The 25,047-nt window shown below is 33.1% G+C and overlaps 1 protein-coding gene across 1 annotated transcript in view; it reads left to right on the top strand.

The window, feature by feature from the left end:
* The window catches only part of TRHDE (thyrotropin releasing hormone degrading enzyme), a 427,994-nt gene that overhangs the window by 304,131 nt on the left and 98,816 nt on the right, over positions 1 to 25,047 (top strand). The window contains exons 8-10 of the mRNA XM_010353807.2: positions 13,184 to 13,249; positions 13,877 to 14,064; positions 19,314 to 19,402. Of these exons, the coding sequence (XP_010352109.2) occupies positions 13,184 to 13,249; positions 13,877 to 14,064; positions 19,314 to 19,402 (343 nt within the window). The remainder of the gene's footprint in view (positions 1 to 13,183; positions 13,250 to 13,876; positions 14,065 to 19,313; positions 19,403 to 25,047) is intronic.

Here is a 25,047-nt window from a genome sequence, read left to right as displayed (position 1 = left end):
TGTGTATGCAGGATTTTTAGTTGAAAACTGCAGGCTTACATTTGTGAGTGTTTTCTCCCTTACATGTAGGTTTTCAGATAAGTAAAAAGTCAGAAAATAAGAGAGGAGCAGAGACATTGTGTCAAAGTTAATTTTCTTTCTGAAGAGATAATATTGTGTTTTTATCCAGATGACAGCTGAATCATACTCAATCTAAAATGAATGACCATAGACAGCTTTTGCTCCAATGTCTCCTAGTTTTGCTTAAAATGCTATGCAGTTTTAGATATGCTATGGGTAAAATGGTTAACAACTTGAAAATAATTTGATGTGTTCACTCAATGTCATATGATAATAATGTTATCATTACTAATTTTTAATTATTGGATTTGACTTAATTGACATTTAATTTATTAAAGACATAACTATAAAGGAAAATTGATGAGCATGTTATAGAGAAAGAAATATTTAAGTTTCAGAAAAGATTTGATGGATTTCAGATTAAGAATTCCATCTTTAATACAAACAAGTACTTTAAAAAAAGTAAATAGCATTCTGTATTCATATTTCTGGATCAGAGAGAAATAACTTTTATTCATCAGTTTTTAAAATATACAGCCACTGATTGAATCTTTATTATTTTTCTTCTGATTTATAGGTTGTTAACCAGCCAATGTGGCTATATAACTAAAAAGCCCTTATTTTTAGAGACATATATCTCTATTTAATAATCCTACAGGCATTTGTCCAGCTCAACAGGAGGTCTCATAAGTTTATATGTATTGGCTATCTGTTATCTGTTAGTTAAGGGCTCCAGATGTATTACATATTAGCCAATCGGGTTGATACTATGAAATGACATTTTTGGTTATTTAAATGTATCTATGAAATTATTGGACACATTTAGTTGACATATGGATGTATTTGTATGTTACTATATGTGTAAATGCACGCCAACCTGTAGATATGGACACATCTACTAAAAACTGTCTCTGACTCTTCGTAGACATTGCCATTTGGTTAGATCGCTAGTTCTGTACTATAATAAACTTGCCTTACAGGCATTTTTCTGTAACCTACTTAACTCCTGCATCAGCAGTTTTCTTTCTTTTTCTTTTAAAATTTATTTTTCTTTTTATTTTATGTTCTCTTTTTGGAAAGTGCATGTAATAGCCTAGAACTATATATTTGGAAACGTTACAAAAATTCCTCCTAAGTTAAAAATATTTCTCCTCATTTACTAATATTTTCATAATTGCTTGACATGATTCTGTTACATAGCTTAGTTTAATACTAGTAATATGACATAGATGTACCATAATATATTTTGCTTTATCCATGTTTGTGAGCAGTTACGTTGCTGTCCAATTTTTGTTAAATAATACTCTAATAATCTTTACATTGTTGATTTTTTCCATTATATTTTCAACTATCTCTTCATATATATATTTTAGGAGCATAGTATCAATTTTTTTCTCGAAAATATTAAACCAGTGTATAATGCTAGAAGTTTGAAAGTTCTCTGTTTATACTATACTAAGTGAACAGGATTCTTATAACTTTTCAGAATAAATTTCTTACTAATTTAGTAAGTAAAAAACTTTTTTCATTGTTATTTCAGTGTATACATTTTATCATAAATGAGGCTATGAAATATTTTAATACATTCTCTGCTTGCATTTCACTCCTTTCATTCACTCTTTTATAACATTTATCCATGTGTCTTATGCATTAAAGTTGAGGTCTTACTCTCTTTTTAGTAACTTTATTTAGTTATAAAATAAAAGTAATGAACTATAACATATTTACTGCAAATTCTTTTTCTCTTATATTTAATATGTCAAAATTATTGTTATGAAAAAATACCTTATAAATTATTGACTTAGGAGTGTTACAAAGACTTAAGTTATATATTTTGAACCTGGTTTACAAAAGGTTCGTATGCATCCAAAATTTCCCTTTGGTCTACCTCTGTGTTTTTGTTTATGGAAGAGAGAACTTCATGTTAGCACGGCACAGAAAGAAATGGTAGTATCCACTTGTTATACTGAATCTGATTTCCTTTTGCAATCAGTCTCCTGTATTCACCTTCTCTCTTCTGCTCAAGGTCTCTCCTTATGATTATTTTACAGATCATTTTCTTTTCCATTTAAGAACAATAACACATGTAAGTATTAAAAATCATTTCTTAATGTTTTGTGCTAAAAAAACAAAATTATAATTTCTCTTCCTGTACCAGCTTTGCTTAGTTTTATATATACAGTTCACATTCCCCACCCATTAGACATGTCCAGTCATTCATTTATTCCACATGTATTTATGATGCCTCTAGTCTATGTCAGACATCATGATAAGTACTAAGTATTGAGGGCATGCTGTACACAGTAGATATGGCCCCTGTTCTCATGAATCATGTAACAGGATAAAGGGGATACATCATAGATAGGAAAAAACAAATCTATTTTTTGCTCAATGTGAAAAAATTCTAGGAAGCAAAAGTAGGATGCTGCGAGAAAGCATAGCGAGTGGGTGGTTGGAACAACTCTAGATCGGGTGTTTAGGGAATCCTTGAGAAGACGGTAGATATGCTGAGGTCTGAAGGAAGAAAGATGGGGGTCAGGGAGATTCCAAGAAGAGGGAAGGGCTAAGACAAGAACTGAGCACATTTAAGGAAAAGAAAGAAACTGATGGATGCGTAGAGTTAGTAAGAACAAGAGGTAGGAGAGGTAAGCAGCAGGCAACCATGCATTGCCTAATAGTCTGTGCTAAGAAGCTTTAATATTGTTCCAACTGCTGTATTAAACAGTTTTAAACTGAATACGACATGGATCTATTTACATACAGAACAGTTCTCTGGCTAATTGTAATAACACACTGGGATTGGGGCAGTCAGAATACCAAGAAAGGGATTGGGCAAAAAAAGTAAGGAGGATATTTTTATATTCAGGTGAGAGATTATCAAGGCTTAAGTGGTTCATAGAAATAGAGACATAGATGGTTCTCAAATGTTTTTTAATGGTAGAATACAATGGACCTAGGGATAAATTGAGTGAAGAGCATGGTATGTGAAGTGAGGAAGAGAATGTAATCAAGAATGATTCTGAAGTTTCTGGGATGAGGACCTGGAAACATGCCTTGAACAACTGTAACAACTGGGGGTTCAGAGAAAAGGAGGAGCCCGTGGAGATGACTGAGATGGAACAGTGAGAGAGGCAGGCAGAGTACCAAAGCATCATATCACAGATGCTTAGAGAAGAGTTTGTTTCAAGAACAAGAAAGTGCCTGGCCAACAATGTTGAATGGAGTAGCAAGGTGGAAAAGGATAACAATTGTAAACTGTTCCTTTTGGTACCCTGTAAATTCATCAGTTTCAGTGGAGTAGGTTAAAGTGTGAATGGGAATGTGGAAATGGAAACAGAGTATGTAAAATAAAATTAAACGAATTTTTTCAAGAAAGGAGATAAGAAAAAGCGGGTCAGTTGTTAGAGGGGGATAAAGGCTAAGGAAGATTTTTGTTTTATTTTTAAATATGAGAGGGAGTTGTACTGGTTTTAAGCTGGCAGATAAAGATTCAGGAGATGACTCTGATAATGTTGGAGAAGTGAGAAATAACTCCACGACCTTGCTCATTGAGAAGGTGAAGGCACTTGTCTTTAATAGGAGATTTATCTCCAGTAAATTTGGAAAGCTGGCAATGGGGAAATCAGAGAAATCCTTTCTGATGACTTATTTTTTTTTAGTGTTTTTTGAGAGAAGGTGACTAGCTGAATGAAAATGAGCTGAGAGTGGGAAGTGGAGAAAGTTGAAGATAGAGAATTCAAAGAGTAGAAAAGTACTTTCTAACAGTTTTGAGTTTCTATTTGAATTTGGTGATTATGAATAAGCTCAGCTTTTCAATTGCATGTTTTTTTCTGCGATATTCAGCTGTATGAGTATAGGTTTAGAGAAGACAAATATTTGGATTCCTCCATGACTGGGATTTTTGCCAAACTACTGTAATTGAAGGATAGTAAAACAAAACAGATGAGGCTGTTTCCCAGGATTGATTAAGATGATCTATGAAATCTAATCTGGATACTCAGGGAAGAGAAGACAGGAAGAATCTGCTAGACAAATAACCCACCATTAATAATAAGAACAGTAAGATTAGTGTCTTTATTGCATGAGTGCCAACTTGGGTAAGTCTCTTTTGTGCTGAGTCGAATTAGTGTACCCATTCCATGAACTGCCCGTCAGGGGTCTTGTCATCTCAGTAGAGCTCTGTGAAAGACAGGCTGCTGCTAGTCCCTACAACTTGGAGAACTGTCCAAAACCCATTACTTTCCTGTATTTGGAAGGAAGTCTTCTAAGCAGCTTTTCTCAAGCCTAAAGGAAGCTCTGTTCTTAATTTTTCTTTTCCTTTTCTACCGCTCCACTGCATCCCCCCACCCCACCCCACCCAGGCAATTTCCTCCTTCAATTAGTACATATAATGTTCTTTGCTTTGCTTTGCTTTTCTCTCTTCTCTCCTCTTCTCTCCTCTCCTCTTCTCTTCTCTTTTCTTTTTTCTGCTCTGATCTTTTCTTTTTCTCCTTCTTCATTTTTTTTTGGAGTTTCGCTCTCGTAGCCCAGGCTGAAGTGAGTACGATCTCGACTCAGTGCAACTTCTGCCTCCTGGATTCAAGCCATTCTCCTGCCTCAGCTTCCTGAGTAGCTGGGTTTACAGGTGGCTGACACCTCACCTGGCTAATTTTTGTATTTTTAGTAGAGATGGGTTTTACCACGTTGGCCAGGCTGGTCTTGAACTCCTGACCTCAGGTGATTCACATGCTTCAGCCTTCCAAAGTGCTGGGATTACAGGAGTGAGCCACTGCTCCCGGCCAAGTCCATCTAATTTTCTTATGGTGTCTCTAGAACATTTTGGCTTCTCTTGGAGGGAAGATTGAGGAAGACTTTTGACACTAGCCCTTTTTTCCCATTTATCTTGCTATTAAAATAACTGAAGTTTTTTGGATTCTTTATGTGGTTGGCATTTTTCTAAGTCGTTTATTTGTTTTATATAATTTTCTGTGCATACCCTTATCAGGTAAGCACTACATTATGTACATTTTTCAGTTGAAGAAATTAAGGTTTAGAGAAAATAGATACTTTAACAGATCACATGACTGGTAGGGATCAGCCTGGATTGATACATATACCTAGTTTATATATACCTTCTTTCTCAACTAAATTACATTTCTTCCCAAATTGCCACAAGCACCAGGGCTGAGAGAGCAGAGAGGTGGGAGAGGGGAACTCTGTGTACATGTCTACAATCAGTGGACAACTTGATTTACAAGAAGCAATCCATTTTTACCAACCAGGATGTAATTTATCTATTTTGGGAGTGAGTGATGATCAAAGCCCTTTAACAGGATATTCAGAAAAAGGAATTCACAAACTTCATTTTTACCAATAGATTCACTTTATGTCTCAGTAATATTTCATGCCAGCAGCAAAAGTGAGATGTAGAAATATTTTAGTGCCCCAGAACTCCTCTATAGACTGTGACACATTATTTCACTGACAGGTGTAGGACCTTGTCACCTTGTTCTGGAATGGCATAGAAATCCTACAGCGGAAATATTGTAACTCTGGTCATGTGCCTGGAGTTTGAGGAATTGATGGTATGATCTATAATTACAACATAGGAGATATTTGAAAACAAAAGTGGTGTGAGAAGATGCCATTGTCTGTAATTTAAAGCAAACCAACAAGAAACCTTTTCATGAACTGGCAGGTTGTTTTGATTTAAAATGTTCTGATGTTCTACTATATTTAGCAGCCACTTATAAAAATACACTTATTCTTGCAAAATTTACATTAGTTGGGTGGAGTAATGGATTTGCAGAATATGTAAAATGACTTTTGTGTTCTAAATACTCTCATATCCAAGCAAACCACTTCTAAAGGTAAATTTAGGGTAAACACATTTAAAAATTCAGAATCAGAATGGCATGCAAACCATGAAAACTGACTTTCAACTATTCTTCTTCTATCTCTCCAATAGCTTTCTTTCCTAGATCTGTCATCTCTTTTTTCTTTTCATGTTGGGTGGCTTGAACGGCTGTACCTCAAAAATTTAGTAATGGTTCTTATTATACTGGACTTACGTCTTGGAAACCTAATATAATTTAATAATAAAGAAAAGTTTCAATAATTATTTATACCTTTTCATCTTTGACTCTTATCTAATAGAATTAAAATATAAATATTATTTTTTAATCTTTGCATAAAGCTTTCTTAGTGCTTTGTTACTCATTTTTATTTAATCTTAAAATTTCCATCAATTTCTAGGTATGAATCCAAATAGATACCTTGGTCTATAGTCTAGCTTTCTTTGTTTGAGTTGGTCACCTGTCACTGCTGTAGTCTCCTTGCTCCTGTTTGTCAAGGTTAGGGAATGTAAAAACATCCTCTGAAGTGCATGGGCCAGGCTTCAAATGGGTTTCATCCAACTCTTGTGTGACTTTGCTGTGATCTGATACTTTTAGTCTACTTTTGCTGTTGTTCATGGATCCCTTTAAGATCATCTTACTCTAATAATGCACATACTTACAAATATATAAGTTCAGAACTTACAGTTCTCAGTGCAGAAGCCACTGCTTTGGAAGCTTTGTTTAAGACAAAAGTGTTGCTTTTTAAAATGTTTTTGTTGTCACTCTGTCTGCCCCCCCCCATCTATAGAACCTTCTCCACTTTATTTCAGTTTTAATCTTTCTCTCCAACATTCTTGTCTGCTTTTAAAATGTAAAAAATTAAGGATACATGTCTTTCATGCCATACCTACTGTTCATAACAACAACAAAAGCCTAACTGATTTACTAAATAGATTTTAATGTTCTTTAGCTTTTATTTTGTATAAATTGTAGGCAGTAGTTTATTTTCTTACTAGGGATCACTAAGATAATGTAGAAGTGTCTTGCTTCATTTTGTTTAACCCATTAGTGTTGTATTATTCAAGCAACAGAAACAAATTCTGGTTAAATTAGGCAGAATGGAAATTATTTGAAGGATATACGTAGCCCATTGAATCATTGGGAAGGCTGAAGAACCAGGCTTACAAAATAGAATAAGAACTAAAATAGATAAAAAAAAATCAAGAGATGTAGCCAAGGTTATGTCACAGGAGTGACAGGTTCAGCTTTTCCCATTAGAGTGGCTACCACAGGACTCTTAGTGTCACCATGACAGGTACTACTCTTTTAGGATTCATAGTGCTAGGACAAAGCATCCCCTTGTCTGAGGCCACAGCACATGCCCAGGCTTTAGCTGCCAGGGAAAGTGGAGAGGGAATATTTAGTATTTTGTCCCTTCCATTTCAATAGAGGAAGGCAGAGATTTTGCCTTCCTCCCAGATTCCATAGTGAGTGATTGCCCCCCTATAAAACTGGTGTTTAAATGCTGGAAAGCCAAAAAATGACAAATGCCCACTACAAATTTTTTGAGGTACAATTATTCTTGATAGAAAGCAACAATATTTCAAACTCTTGCTTCAGCCTTCTTGTCACATAGTCAGAAAAATCAATGCTTGAATTTACCTAGCATTTCCAGACTAGTCTTACAAGTATAGGACATCCTACTTCCCAGTGTCAATGAGTCCCAGGCTGCTGTACCCGGTCTCACTGGAGAAAGCACTACTAGTGGTGGTCTTCCTATACCTAGTTGCCTCCCTTTTTTATTGGCTGAATTTTGATTTTTTTTTTTTCAAAATTCTCACCCTCTTCTAAACAACCATATACTTGAGAGGACTGTGTCTTTCCTTGGGTAAAGTTCAAACAATGCTCCCTTAAGATGCAGTAACAGATTCTTGCTAGAGCACATGATGCAGTTTTGACAAATGACAAATGTGGGAAATTTGCTGCAGAATTCGAGTGGAAGTTTTCCTGATTCTTTAAAGGAGGTTCTCAGGAAGAAATTCTGTATCTTTCCTCTATACAATGTCATGTCTGAATATGATGATTGCTGCTGCCATCTAGCCACCAACCTGAAGATGGAGCTAAATCATAGATGGGGCGGGACCAAAATCTTTCCAGAAGAAAGTGGCTACAGCTCTGTCCTACCTACTTATGATAGGAAAGAATGAATACAAATTTTTTTTTTTTTTTTTTTTTTTTGAGAAGGAGTCTCACTCTGTCACCAGGCTGGAGTGCAGTGGTGCGATCTCGACTCACTGCAAGCTCCGCCTCCTGGGTTCACGCCATTCTCCCGCCTCAGCCTCCTGAGTAGCTGGTACCACAGGCACCCACCACCACGCCCAGCTAATATTTTTGTATTTTTAGTAGAGACGGGGTTTCACCATGTTAGCCAGGATGGTCTTGATCTCCTTACCTCGTGATCTGCCCACCTCTGCCTCCCAAAGTGCTGGGATTACAGGCATGAGCCACTGCGCCCAGCCTAAATACTGCTATTTTAAAAGTCGTTCTATGGTGGATGTTTATTACTTGCAGCTAAACACATGTAAACGAATCCATATGGTTTTTATGGAATCATCCCTTTATGTCTCAAGGAGTAAACCATTTATGTGGTTAATCCTCTATCCTAGCATGCTAAAAGACTCGTTAATAGGAAAGCAATTATTCCGTAATTATTTCCATGTAAATCTTAAAAGATAATAGAGCTTTACTTCCTTAATTCACTCTTTACTTTTCCCCTTGTCTTTATTAGTCCTGTTGGATTTTACACATGACATGTTATGAACCACATCACTTGTTAGCAAATGAAATAAAACAAAAATGGTCTTGTATGCAATAGTTCACAATTTTTGATGACATTATATGCAATCGCATATATCCATTCAAGTTATATGCCTGACAAATATATACTGAAATAATGAATTATGTCCCATCTTAATATTTAAATATGATATTTTTGGGGATCCTGATATACATATATATATATATACATATATACATATATATATATATACACATATATACATATATATGTATATATACATATATACATATATACATATATATGTATATATACATATATACATATATACATATATATATATCCATATATATATATATATATGGAGAGAGAAAGAGAGAGAGAGAGAGAGAGAGAGAAAGCACCTGTTGTGTACTAGATTGGGCACAAAGATGTTGGTTAAATAGTGGTAAACAAGATTGGCAGTCATTACTCTCACAGAGTTTACAGACTGTGTGAACAGCCAAACTAATAAACAGGCACCTATGACACAGTGGGATAAATGCTATTATTTAGAACATTGTGTGACAATATAAAAGAGATACTTAACTTAGAATTAGGAAGGAGGTTGAAGTGGATGGGAAATGATTCCTGGAGGAAATGCATCAAAATTGAGTTCTGGAAATTGAATTGAATTGAATTGAATTGAGGTAGCCAAAGGAGAAAAGAGTATGTAGAGAATTGCATGGGCGGAGAACCAGAAATGAGACAAAATATCCATTAGGCATCTTCAGAAAGCTGAAAGTGGCTAAATTCATGCAGGGAGCAACAAGTTAACAAATGGGATTTGAGAAATACAGAGGGACAAGACTATGAGGGCAATTTTTAGGTTATATTAAGGAGTTTGGACTATATTCTGAACATAGCAGGGATTTGTGTGTATATTTAACCAAAAATATTCTGACTTTGTGGGAGAGACTAGATGTGAAAGGGACAAAGCAGAAACAAGGGCAGCTGTCATCATCCATGTAAGATTCTGAACAGTAGATATACAGGTAAGGGAAAGTGGGAATCTTGGAGTATATTTAGTTCATGTATTATTAATTGAATGTGGTGGAAAGGGCAATCAAGGCATCAAGATAACTCTTTGCTAGGGGTGGATGAAAAGGTCTTCACTGGAGAGGGGCCACCAAAAGGATCCGATGTAGGGGAGGATAATGAGTTCAGTTTTTAATAGGACTCGGTTATCTATGTGGCTTGGATATATTGGCTATTGGATTTGGGTAGCCAGAGGCATGGGGTTTGGATGTAGGCTGAAGACTCTGAGTTCCTATGTTCTGATTTCTTAGATGATGATGATAATATCTACCTCTAATGTTGTTGTGTGGATTGAATGAGATAAAATTAAGGCAACTCGCACAGTGTTAAAAAGGAGACAAATATTACTGTTTTCATGTGCTGTGCTCTTTCATTATTATTGATAATGATGCATTTCCTTCTGTTACTCAGTTTTCCAACCTATAGCCTGAGATTATTAAAAAGATTACCACAGAGAACGCCCACCGAATATTTATGATGTGTTAGGCACTCTTCACTCTTTTAACACTGTATATTGAATCATTCAATTCTCAGAAAAATATATATAGTAGTTATTTTATTATCCCCATTGTTATATATGTGAAGATAGGCACAAAGAGTTAAACAGCTTTCCAAAGCTCATATAGCTAGTGAATGTTGGACCTTGGGTTTGAACCAAGGCAGGCTCTTGTTACTGCATTTTAAACCACTATGCTGTGATGCCTCTCTCCACAGGCAGATGTAATATATTCTTGTTTAACAGAGTTTTAACTTTTAATCAGTCTATATTATTTGTTATGTCTCTTAAGAATAGTCTGGTGATTATCTTTGTTTTATTCCTTACAATAACTCTATTATTTCTGAAATACCTAGTGTAGAGAAACCACAATTCTTTTAAGGTTAATATTAAAACATTCTTCTATTTTATGTCATAATGTCAAATCTGCTGAAGATTGACTTTTATACACATAAACGTAAACTTAGATTTCCATTTCAGATTTATATCTCTGAGGACTTTCATATTCACTGACTTAGAGATTTGCAAAGAACTTAAAATACTTTTATTCAATGAGATACCAAATATGATTTCATCTTGCCAAGTGGTTATTATACCAAGACTTCTATAGCTTCAGTCATGGAAATCTCCCTACACAAATCACATCTCAGTATTTGTAGTTGTTCTCAGTAACCTTTTCTTCACCATTGTTTCCCCTGTACTAGAAAGTTACCTGAACACGCTAGTGCTCCATACATTTTGTGGAATTAATGAAAAAAAATAGATGACTGATTATTAAAACATACTCATTATCCTTTAAGTTTCTTTATAATTCTGCAAAATTTTCTTAATTCAAGCTATGAGTATGTTTATGCAAGCTTTCTCTTTAAAAAAAGGGAAACTTTTTTAAAAAAAAAGTTGGCACATGTAAAATTCCAATAACATCTGAATATCAGGGTTACTGAGAGTTCAAGAAGATATGTTATCTTCCCTGAATACAGAGGCAGGCAAGTTGGATATTGCTTCTTATGTCTGGATAATTTTCATTTCAGCCTGCTTGAAGTGGAAACTTGAACCTTTTTCTAAACTGAGAAGGGAAGAAATAGTTCAAACTGATGATAGTAGGACAAGGTCAACTCATATTATGAATAGTTAGACTTTTATGATCTTTGAGAAGAAAATTGTATATTGGATTTTATAGTATTCCTTTATTTCCCCTTTGCTGAATTAGCCTAGCAGCACTACCCATAAACAGAACCTAAGACTAAAGAGTTCTAATATTAGCACCGTTTATTATTACATCACTAAAATAAAATGCAAGTTAGGCACTGTGGCTAAGGCCTGTCATCTCAACCCTTTGGGAGGTCATGGAGGGAGACTAGCTCAAGCCCAGGAGCTCAAGGCTAGCGTGGGCAACATAATGGGATCCTGTTCCTACAAAAAATTTAAAAATTATATAGCTGGGTGTGGTGGTGTGTGCGCCTGCAGTCCCAGCTACTGAGGAGGCTGAGGAAGGAGTATCACTTGAGTCTGGGAGGTAAAGGCTGCAGTGAGCCCTGATCATACTACTACACTCCAGCCCGGGTGACAGAGTGAAATCTTGTCTCAAATAAAAAATTAAAAAATAAAATAAAATGCACTTTTATATTTTGTAAATCTTATTCCCAAATTTATTCATTTAAGTGAAAAGAGCGTAACGAATAATTTTGAAAGTTAAATCTGAAATAATCTATTTAAATCCTGGTCTCTGGGTTTATGTTGAAAACCTCACATGGAATGTTCAAAGCCAAATTAGGATTCAGAATGGTTATTCAGGGTTATATGTTTTAACAAAGTTATTCATAGCACCTGATGGCAATGATGAATTTGTGGTTGCTAAGTTAGTGTTGGACATTGCATCTCTAGGCATCTGATTAAGTGGGAGTTGCCATTTGCTGTGCTGTGAGTTGCCAACAAAAGCTGAACCTGTCACAGGTGTGACAATTTGTATGTCAGAAAATTTGCTTCCCCCAAGTTTAATTATTCCCAGAGTAGCCCACTCCATATAAAGTACTGAAGGAGTCAGCATGTTTCTTTTCAGTACTTTGATGTCATTTAGGATTTTGTCTACTATCTATATGTTGCAGAGATAATAGAATTTCAAATGAAGAAGGAGGAACTTTTACAATATAACACTATTTTTAAATTCATATTTCTGTTTTGAAATCAGAAAAAAATAATGCAAACCAGCCATAACCAAATAGCACACTGACGAGACAAACCGTGCTTCTTAGAGGAGAACAAAGTGTGAATCGGATAGAAAGTGTATAGGTTTTACCACTAATAACTAAACATTAAAAATGGCAAATCCAAAGCCCCAAAATATTAAATAAACTTAGGAATGACTTTTTTCTTATGAAATATTAATGTGTGTTTCAAATCCATGGAAATAAGTATTTATCATTATTGTAACAGGCAGCCTTTCCTCTGCAGTAAGACCACTGAACTGGAGACAGATTGTGAAGAGAGTATTCTTTCGGCAAAGCAATCCCTCTTAACGTCAGCATATATTAGCCCTTTTTTTTTTTCATAAAATATTTCTTTTTCAACACTCTAACACAAAACCCTGATGGGAAAGTTTCTCTAAACCTTTCATTGAAGAGGTAATGTTTTCAGAATTGACTGAGGTTGGCTTGCTCAATTAGAGAAAGATCTTTGACCCTGGATATCTGTAAGGAGTGATTATAGTTATGAAAATAATTTTTAAGAGATTAATATTGGTTGATGACTTAATTAGGAAATATTCTATAGTTAAATCTCTTTGGAATATTTTTAAATGAGATTCTTTATCTTCTTTTATGTCCTTTCTTAGTAATATAATTCCAACATATGAAAATTATTAACTGAATTGATAAATAAATGTGTTTACTAGTTACTGTTTAACCTTTGAATTGTAATTACAATTTTATATTCTTATAGGATTATTTAACCATTCATAAGTATGGCAATGCAGCCAGAAATGATCTCTGGAATACATTATCGGAGGTAAAGTATAGGAAGCTCAAATATCAAAACCTCTACTTGAATATTTGAACTGCATTTATAAGACATTCATAGCCTTTATTGACACTGACAGTTTGTTTTCACTTTTTACATTTTTCATTTGTTCATATTGATTTTTTGTTTTATATAATATATTGTAAAACAAAGGGGTTTAAAACTAAACTACAAATGGTAGTAAAAGATACCTCGCCTACTTTCAAACATGACAATATTTCTGAAATATAATTTTAATATGGTGTAAGATATTCATGTTAAAAAATAAATATTGAAGTTTGAAATAATTTTTCCTATATGTCAAATATTTAAATGTGACACTAGACATTCTGGGAATACTTACTGATGCTGCAGGGATTTGCTTTAATAATAACACATATTTTATTTTATGTTATGTAAAAACTTTAATGTTAATACAACTTTCATTTTTATATACATGTATGAAGCTTAACTTAGGGTAAGAAGATTAATTTCACTAACATTATATTGGCTTCACTGACTTTAAATGTTTTCATATTTAGGTAAATAGTAAAGATAGAAATAAAAATGGCTTAATGTTAATTATGTTGATAATTCATGTTTTTAAAACTAATTTATACATTTTTCCTTGTAAAGGCTTTAAAAAGAAATGGGAAATATGTAAATATACAAGAAGTAATGGATCAGTGGACACTCCAGATGGGTTATCCTGTTATCACCATCTTGGGAAACACAACAGCAGAAAATAGAATAATCATTACCCAACAACATTTTATCTATGATATCAGTGCTAAAACTAAAGCACTTAAACTTCAAAATAGCAGGTACAACATTCTTTTTTACATGAAAAATATTGTTTTTATTCTTACATTTGCAGTTTTAATATTTCAAAGAGCATTAATAACAAAATTCTGAAATGTTTTTTGTTATTAAAACATATATTAAGTGAAATATAGTTTTTGTTTATTTACACAAGTTATTTTGATTCTCTTTTTACTCCCATTTCCTGGATATCTGAACCTTCAAGCTGGAAAAACACCAAAGTTATTTGTTAGGAAGACAGAATTTTGAATAATCATGGTGTTTAAAAAAAAATAAAATGTTATTTTTCACTTTTCCCCATGAATGTTTCTTGAATTAAATGCAAGAAAGTTAAAATGTGTTGCTGTGAATTAAAAGGAATTGAGCCCACTGTGAGATTTATAAAGCAAATGAGAACAGAAACTCATAATGCAGAAAAACTAAAACAAAAATCAAATGAAATAATGTCTGAGTCAAAGGAATTTCAAACGATAACTTGAAATGATCTAACGATTAATGTCACTTAGTATCAACATATATTCTGTTTCTCATTTTTAGTGTTTACAATCAATAAACAGACAGCATACATAAAATCTTTATTTGTTGTTTCTTTAACTTTCTGCTGAAACTCTTATTTAATTACGGATAACTCAGCACGTAGCATTTTTCTTTCTTTTCTACTTTATGTTTTCTATTTTGTGTCTCATTAAAGTCTGGGCCAAGAAAAGATGTTAAAACTTAAATCAGTCCATTTCATTTCATTTAAGATGCCCTAGTAAGACTTTGGTTCCAGTGAGGGCTGGGGATGGGGGTGGGGGATGGGAGGTACAGGAAGAGGGAGAGAAGTTAAAATGGATAAGCACAATGAGATGTTTGGATGAGGTTACCCATGCTGTCTCCCATTATCTTGGAAAATTAGGAGTCTGACTTTATCATCCCCCCATGTCCAGGAGATCTGGAACAGGCATTAAGTTTGCTTTGTCATCTCTAAGAAGAATGGAAATTGTTCCCCTGTAGGCTAGCTCCAAGACCAGCCAGTCACTCAATCTAAGTGACTGAGAAATTCATGAATGTTTCTGGTGACTACATTTGGAATCCGATTTAGGAAAGCAGTGTCTTGTATCTTTCCATATACAGTCTATATTTACCTTTAACACGCTACCCTTTGCAATCCAACTGTGTAGACTCATGGAATGTGCTTGTACCCTGCCACACTGTCACCACTGTTAGGGGCTGACTCTGTCATTGCTTCTTTCCCCAGCCTGGATTTCCCACATCTGCCAGGTGCTGTTTCTAATCTTCTAACGTCTGGCCCAAGGCAAAACAAGCACAAGCGTAGGCATCAACTCTGGCCTTGCCAGGAAGTACATAAAAACTACTTGACTGTGGCAAAGTTAGAGAGATTTGGGCCAGGCCTTTGAGAATGATCAGTGTGACACAAGCATCACTGATGCAGAAAAACATAAAGGACACGCAGATGACAGAACAAATTTTGAACAAAAATATCCTGTCAACCTATAACATACATCAGATGTACCAGCCAGGAGTCTAATTCTTTAAAGGAAGAATTTCTCCCAGGCTGTATAATCATATGTAACATCTAGACAGCTTTGTCGGTTTGTCTTCTGGAATTATAAAATCATATGTATGATTTTGAACTCTGAGAACTTAGCATATAAAATATTAAGAGTAAGATAATGCAGGACATCTTGTTAATCTAAAAGATGATTTTCTATTTATTTTGCAATTATAGACCTTTTAGCTGAAAATGGATTATTGCAATTTTACATTATTGATCATTTAATTCACTATAACATCCTGGTCAAAGCTTCAATACAATTCTCTCTGGCCTATGTATATAGCCTTCCTAGATCTTTATTTCACAATGCAAACAGTTGATAGAGTAAAACCAACTGCCTATCTATTCCAGAAATCCTGTGAAATCTGTATATTTTCTGAGCCAGAAAAATCAATTCTTTGCCTTTTCATTTTTCTAAGAAACACTAGAACATCATTGCAATATGCCTAGAACATTTTAAGTGAATCCAGTAATTATATTTTTATATATAATAGTTGTATTACAACATAGAAAGGAAAGATCTTTACATAACTAAATAGTCACATAAAGTTAGCTGATGTGTAACAGAGTGTCAAATATGTTCTAGAATTTTGGTACTTGGGAAGTTGTGAATTTGCATAGCCTTTTTCATTATACAGTTAATGCATTGCAATGTAAAGTAATGTCTCCCTATACACCGAGGAGCTTCTCAGTGTTCTTCGCTGCAGAGAATTTTACTAATCTACACAGTCATACTTTCCTTCTCTTAATGCCCTGATGACAGTGACATCTGACCAGTTTTTCACAAAGTCTGGACAAATGCTTCATTAATTTTGATGCTATTTTATAAAAAAAAGTCTCATTCAGGTTTATATGCACCTATTCTTTGCTACCTTAATATAATCATTAGAGTAAAAGTTGCTTTATTATAACAATGAAAACGACTGAGAAGAGAGGTAGTCCCAGGAACTGTTAAAGAAAAAAATATCTCGGGAGGTCTTTTTTTATGCTTAAAATAACATGATGACAATTCAAGTTAAAACTGAGACAGCTAGAACACAATCTAATTTCCTAAGTTATTTTTTTCTAATATCGTTTTAAACATAATCCATTGCAATCTTGGATTTCTTTACAACATAGAGGGCTTTTCACTAAACTATGTTTAGGGTATTCTAGTCTTTTAAGTTATAATCACAAAGCAACATAATTATCAGGCTTTCCTTGATTTTAAAACAAAATTTATGAAAAGTCCACATATATGATGTTTGGAAAGTTGTGAAATGTATTGACAGTACAGTAGTTCAAAAGTAAATACAAATTTCAAATATGCTTTTAACTTGGAACTTTTAATTTGTCTTTGTTACTATATGTAAATTTTGGTTATGTGTGTGCATACACAAAAACACACATAGAATAGGGAACAAAAATATTCTTAGGAAGTATATAAATATATTTTTTTAATTTTAAAAAACTGCCTCAAAGTTTGTATCCCCAAACCTTATAGTTATAACTATAAGGTTTATAGTTTAACTTAGTTAACCTTATAGTTAACTTGTATCTGAACAGCTATGTGATACAATGTCTGACATTTAGGAAATTTGCTGTATATATATGGTATTGACATGCAGGTATTTATGTGAATCATTTTCCTGTATTTTAGAGATATTTTTTCTAAAACCCAAATATAGAAACAAACCAACTTTTATCATAATCTCTAGTTACTTAGAATAAATAATTTAAATACATGGAAATTCTGTTTATTTATATTAGGGGCGAACAATGATTCACAAACGTTTTATGATTATGCTACAAAAAAGACACAATTATCCTTGAGAATTTTTAAATATCCTCAATTTTATATATTCTTTGCCTTTTAACCAGTACTTATTTGGCTTCACAATTTAGCTGACCCAGCTCAATATGGATAGGTACTAAAGTCAAGTTTATGAAGTTATTCTGTCTTAACTATAGATGGGTTTGATGCCTTTTATTTCATTTTATTCCAAGTCCATTCAATCAGATTCAATAGTAATTTATGATTTAGAGTAGAAATGCCTCCTATTTTCAGACTTTTTAAGACCTAAGTACACAAAAATGAGCTTATCATTTAATTTGAGAATCAGACCCAGAGTTGAGCATCATTGTCTCTTAACTAAGTGTTCCAATTAACCAAAAGAGATCCATTATTCTTAAGAGAACAGCTGTTAATGAAATGGATCAGTTCTTTGTCTCCTCCTGACAGTAAATCTGTTATTAAATATCTGGGGCATATTTTTAAACCTATATTGAAAGTTTGGAAGTATTTGTTAAAGAGTTTACATGAGTTGTTCATGAACTACTGTCTAAAGAGTCAATATAGATTTTGCTATTATAAATTGTTGTATTACTAGACCGATTGTATGCAGTCATTATTAGTATAGCGTAGTATCTCCACATAGTTAGGCCCTCCAAATTTTTTTTTTTCATTAAATATAGGATACAGTTTTAAAATCAAGAACTGTAAACATATTATTTTGATTTTCCATACTGGAGATAGGAGTTGGTATAAAATTATGAATTTCTTTCAACCTTTCATTTGAACTCTTTACTATTACTGAATTCTGTTTATTGTGAATGCAAAACATGGAATAATAAAATAGTCAAATTTCACACGACGATTCACAGGAGATGTCCTCCTCTCTCACTCCCCAAAAGACATATTCATTATAATGTTTATTACCCCCAGGCATGTTTCCCAAACATTTTTTAATTCTTTATTTATTCTCACAGTTATTGAGGTCACGCAATATCTCTTACATTTCTAAAACAGAAAAATATTTTTTTTCCATACTGGAATTGTCGGCTACCCTATTGATAATGGTGAAATGATAGATTGAAATAATCTGGCTATATTTCAAGGCAGGAAACAAATATAGTCATGTAGTCATTGGACTCATAAGACCATCCAGCATATCTCTGGCTATTCATTTGAGATTAAACTGACATGACTTCATGTATAAGTATAGGCCTCAATTTTTATCCTATAAAAAGGTAAATGTTGCAAAATGCTTCTCTTTAATAGATGAGTTTCACGATTGGTCCCTGCATGTTGGTGGCTGCTTTGACACATCAAGTTAGAAATTTCATTTCAGAAAACAGAGCATTAAGTGCGTCCCACAAAATTATTTCTGTTGATCTAGATTGTATGGGAATCTGACTAGTTTTTATTTTTTTCTTTTCTGCTGAATAACTTTAGATATGTCATATTAACTTTTCTGTAAACTACATTAATAGTGTCCCACAGAGTCATTAGATAATAAATAAGGAGAATATTAAAATGTAAATGCATGGAGCCACTGAGATGTGTCTTAATCTAACATAAAAACAAGTAGAAAGAAGTTATGTTTAGACCTTAATCAATATAGTTCAGGTGTATAGATATTAGTTACTTTTTATTTCAAATTCAAAATGCAAAACCTTTTTCCCCCGAGATAAATGCTTTTGTTGGCAGTTCTCTTTGCACTGCAATTAAAATTCATAGAGGCCAAGTCTCCTTAATGGCATTGAAAGAGTGAATTCATCTTTTTGACTTATGCCTTACTTTTATGACTGGATTTTTTTTTAGTTCACCTAATGAGAGTAGTAAAAATCACACAGAAGGCGCATGGGAAATGTTTTTTGTTTTTGTTTTGATATAGCTATTTTTATTCTTAAAGCTTCTCTTTTATTTTGCAGTTACCTGTGGCAGATTCCATTAACTATTGTGGTAGGAAATAGAAGCCATGTGTCTTCAGAAGCAATTATTTGGGTGTCGAACAAATCAGGTAAACTATATATTCTCCCCTAAGGAACTATCTGGTTTCAGATCATTGTTTAGCAACTTAACCTCTGGTTTTAGCTGTTATAAAATGTGAATAAAGACAAATTAGAAAGAGAATATAAAGGAATGATTATCAACCCTATAAAATTAGATATAGGATAGTTGCTAAATAGTCTAATTTCGGTTTGTTTTTGTAATTACTAAATTTATTTGTTTCTTTAAGGGTAAAGACAAAACTTAAAAATAAATGTTTGTAATACTAATCTTAGGTGTTTAAAATTGTATTACTTTATAACTCCACATGTAATTAAAATATAACCTCAAAGAGAAGAGTATGCCAAATACTGAAAACACAGGTCTCATTTTTAATTCCACTTTCCTATCTTCTCTTTACCAGACCGTCTCTTTAAAGGATGAGAGAGGCAATATTCTCCATGGAATTATATAATTACAGGGCCAGAAGGTGGGGGACTTGGACAGGTTAGCAAGCCATCTCTTAGGTGGGGTCAAACCTCAAGGAGCAGAGAGAGATGAGATTCTATTCTCTTTCTAAATATCTTCAAATAAGATAGTACCTATTTCAATTTACTGTCAGAAAGCTATTTTTTGAATCCAATCTATAACCTTCATTCTAGAGTGTGAAACAGGTCCCTTTTATTTCTGTTTTCTATTGAGTTAGAGAAAAAGTCAATTATCATCTTTTATGTAACATTTCATTTAGGTTTAGATAGTCAAGTGTGCCCAGATACTGTTTTTCCTACTCCTTCCTCAGATGCTGTTAATTGATGTTATTTTGCTCTTTCATAAGCCTTATTTTAAAAAGCCACAATTTTTTTATTTGAAATAGGGTGAAGTATAAATAAATAAACAAATACAGTTTCTTATTCTCAGGCTTGCTATTATAAGGGAAGTTTAAGTGCTCAGAATACATATATGTATACATACAAGAAAAAGTTGTTACAGTAAAATGGAATCTGGTTATCAGCAGTATGAACACTTACAGTTCCATGCAGATATTTACATACATTTTCACGTTATTATATTTGTAACACATAAAGACATACAATGAAAATATATGCTTTCATTTATATACACTATATATGAAACATTGATATGTAACGTAGCAATGTATTGAAATACTTTAAAATTTGTTGGTGTTTTTCCTTTTAAATTGTTCATTTTAATCTATTCTTTCACTTACTGGAATTAGTGTTTATATCGTGATTCTGAATTCACATTTCCTGTATTATTTGACTTTATATTTGTCTTTTCCTGTCGTGTACATAAGTTGTTGTGAAATGATGAGGGAGAGCAGTGAGTTGTTATAATGACCAAATTAGAAAGAAGTCATCTCTTTGTAGGATTCCTATGAGATGTGATAGAACTATCTTCACAAATAAGGTAAAATATTTATCTTTGGAAGGTAGAATGGAAATGGGAAAATGAGAAGAGTGTAAAGATACTGATCAAACTTGAGGATTCTCCCAAAACTTCACTTTTAGATCGTGCAAGGATTCAGGATGAGTAATTCTGGTGGATACCTTTCCGGGTCCATTTCTTCTCACTTCCTAGTTATTTCCATGCTGTTATTCATGATATCTTTTTATCTTTCACAGAGTATCCCAGGCTGAGCGCGGTGGCTCACGCCTGTAATCCCAGCAGTTTGGGAGGCCAAGGAGGGTGGATCACTTGAGATCAGGAGTTTGGGACCAGCCTGGCCAACATAATGAAACCCTGTCTCTACTAAAAATACAAAAATTAGCTGGGCTTGGTGGTGGGTGCCTGTAGTTCCAGCTACTCGGGAGACTGAGGCAGGAGAATCACTTCAACCCAGGAGGCGGAGGTGGCAGTGAGCCGAGATTGCGCCCTGCACTCCAGCCTGAGCAACAGAGAGAGATTCTGTCCCAAAAAAAAAAAAAAAAAAAAAAAAAAAAAGTAGGATAGTACACCAGCTATACCAGCTTTTCTTGACCAATGGCCACGGTTCATGTTTGAGGGATTGTTTTCCTTCACAGTCTTTCATTATTATTCCAGAATAAAACAATGTATTGGTTCAAACCATATGTTTGCCTAAAATATCACCTATCTTGATATGTATGGTCCTCATACACAGCTGCAGAGCTTGCGCAGTACATAACTCTAGGAGGCACTATTTGCACAGGCTATGATATGAATAGCACAGGCCCACACCCCAAAATTGTGTAAGGTGCGACTTGGACATTTTAATGAAAAATGACACATTCATAACACTATCTTCTGTTTGATATAACATTGTCACATTTAGAATGTTAAAACTTGCAGATTGCCCATACTAAGATAATGTTTCCTGAAATGTTTTCTGAAAACTTTGTAAATACAAAAATCTGCAAAGTTTACAAGAGGCATCTAAAAGACTGAGCACTTTCCTGTTTGCCTTTTCAGTCCCAGTTTATTGTATTCAATTTTTTTATGAAGTCCTTCATTCTGATGACTAATAAAAAACTAACAATAAAGAAAAATTAGGAAAAAAAGAGAAAAGATTGTTAATTTTTGTTTCCTTTTATATGTTGTCCTATCTCCTCTTTTTCAAAATATTGTCAACTAAATCACAATGGAAACTGTTTCCCACAAAAACATGAAGAAAAAATTCTGCTCAATTCTTATAAACATATGTAAAACAGTTCCATATTTAATTATAACAATCAGGTCAATGTTTTTGTAGTTTTTCATTGTCATTAGTGATATAGATTTGATCTACATGATATTAATGCAATCAGTGGTGGATAATATAAAGTACAAATTAGATTTGGATCATCATATATTCTTGTCAGTTCATTTTTTGAAAATACTTTAGATAAATATTTAATTAATGCTAAGGTAAAGCATAGATCATTTTATCCTAAAAATAATTTTTAAACCAATTTTTCAGTTTTAGAAAACAGATTGAAGTGTTTGTCTTTTTCATTCTTATTATGAAAACACCAAAAATTCAGACATTTGTATATGTAGTAGCTTGCATGTTGACTGGCTATTCAATTAACAGTTCGTGGAGAGGAATAAATGTAATGCCAAATGTTAGGAAAGAAAATATTAAAATAGAAGAGAAATTAATCCTGAAAATTAAAGCAAACATGAAGAGTAGCATAATGCAGTAGTGCTTTCTTGAAGCACTGGTTTATTTGAGACTCACAACCTTTCAAATGTGTATTATTTTATCCCCATTTTACAAATGAGGAAATTAAGACTTGAGAAGTAATTTGTCCAAAATATCAGTTGATTACGTAAAGAGGTGGCTTTATAAAGTTGGCTTCCTTTGCTTCCTACCCTTCACCTGACTCTGCAAACACACGCGCGGCGCGCGCGCACACACACACACACACGATTTATTACTATGGTAGATTGCTTTGTGGATCTGTCAGTTATTTAATGTGATGTCTTTGATTATATGCACATGATTCTTTATAGGTTTTACAAAATATCCTCATTTGATTTTCACAAGAGTCAAGTGATAAAACCAATATGTATTATTTTCTCTGAGTTTGTCTCACATTGTTACTCTGGTTGACCTTTTTAAAAACTTTTTAAAATTTGAATTCTTTGCAACTGGCAAATATTGGATAGAGATACCTAATCTCTTTTCCCTTTTTATTCCAATAGAAAGCAAAAAATATAAAATCTTATAAAATACCAACTACTCTGTACCTCAATAGCCTAAGCCTTGTGCCATTTTGGATACATTCTAAATATAATTTTTAATTATTATTGCCAGCATCAAGATATAACTTCCATACATTTTATTATGGTACTCATCAAATACCATACCTCATTAGGCCATTGGAAAAGATCTCTTTAAAATTCATTGCTTGCCATCAGTTAATCTGAAGAACATTTTAGGGATATAATTAACTAGAACAGAAAAGATATTTAAAAATCTATTACATAAATTTTCAGGGAATCATTTCTCCAACGATCTCATTTGTAACAAAGGCATAAAAATATTCGTGAACAGTAATACCCTTCAGGTTTTAGTAGTAAATTTAATAATGACATACTTAAAAACAATAGAAGAATGTCTTTCTTATTCTGGTCAGATGATGTAGAAAGTACAGGAATTATTTTCTTATTTTAATATACATATTAACTTAAATTTGACTGTATCCTATCTATAAGTTTTTGAAATTGAGTAAGTTTAAAAATTAGATTCAAGCGAATCAAGTGGGGCTAAGTTATTCTAGTTATCTAAAATGTGAACAGGAAATAATTTAGTTACAGTAATGCATGACCATTTCAAACTTGTAAAAATCCAAAGTATGTGTTTATATATTAAACTTGATGCTTTAACATTGTAACTTCTTGAAAAAAAAAAAACACTTCTTAGGTAAAATTTATCAACTTTTCTCAGCTCAAGTAAATTTAAGTATACTTTAAATATTTCTTGTTATAAAAATCTTAGTATACTTGAAGACACTTAGAGATTAATTATTTCTGCCTTCAAAGTTACTAATATTTTTATAATAAAAAAGAAACAATATTCTCAATATTTAAGTTTCAATTTTCATTCTCTGAATTCAGACATTATTAATTAAGATCTCTGTGAGGTTATTTTAATTTTAAAGAATGGTATTTTCTTATTTATTTATGTAGTCATTTTTATATCTTTAAAATAGATATGAAATACTAAATTTTTGTAGCAATTGTTTGAATAAATACGCTAAATTTTGAAAACTATACAATCATAGTTTTGGAGACTGGAGAAATTATTTGCATTTTAGAAAAGATATGTGATGATTTATTTTTCTGAGTTCCATGGATTAAGTATAGTATATAAAATAGTATACATAAATGTCTTCTTCCATTGAATCATAGATTTGGAAGGAAACTTAAGGGCCATTATTTGTCCCTCAGGTTACAAGTAAGGAAATTGAGGACCAAAGAGAATCAATGGCATACGTATAGGAAAACACTTATGTATAGGAAAGCTGAGACAAGAATTTAGCTTTTCTATTGTACTCTGATTCTTTTTCCAGTGCCATTTTCTGCCTTTCAAATCAACATTAGACTGTGAAAAATGTATATCATATTACAGTAAAAGTGTTATACCATCTTGTATCAATAGAATATAACATAGTAAAAATTTGGACGCTGAAGTCAGGAGACATAAGATGAACCACTTCTTTTCTTGGATAATTCGATTAACCTGTCTGAGCCTTGATTCTTTATCTGTTCTAATAGACACAATTTATAAAGGTGGTGGGAAGTTGTGATCCTGGAAATGATAAACATTAAATTTTTATATTCAGTATACTTTGGGGTTTAAGTACATTCTATTTTACTGCAGATGTTAAAAAATTGATCATCTATAACATGCATTGGGTTTATTAGTTCACTTCATTCCAAACCTGAGAAATGAGTGGTCATTAATGTCCACCCAATAAGTTTTGTGGTATAAACTCTTCTTGTGTGGTCTCTACTTGAGAGCGAGTACTCTGTAAATGTATTCCTTCAAGGACATGAGAGGGAAAATTTATTTTCTATTTTGAAGTCTGAATGTGTAAAAACTTTGACATTGGAGTAAGAACTAGAGATGTATCCCTACTCAGACCAGAGGTTTATGGTTTTTATGATGCCTTTTATAGTTCTGAGTCATTGTAGAAATTAGAGTAGACACAT

The sequence above is a fragment of the Rhinopithecus roxellana genome, chromosome 10, assembly GCF_007565055.1.
Source record: "Rhinopithecus roxellana isolate Shanxi Qingling chromosome 10, ASM756505v1, whole genome shotgun sequence".
In the NCBI taxonomy this organism is placed as follows: Eukaryota; Metazoa; Chordata; class Mammalia; order Primates; family Cercopithecidae; genus Rhinopithecus; species Rhinopithecus roxellana.
This window is presented reverse-complemented; position numbering and strand designations above follow the sequence as displayed.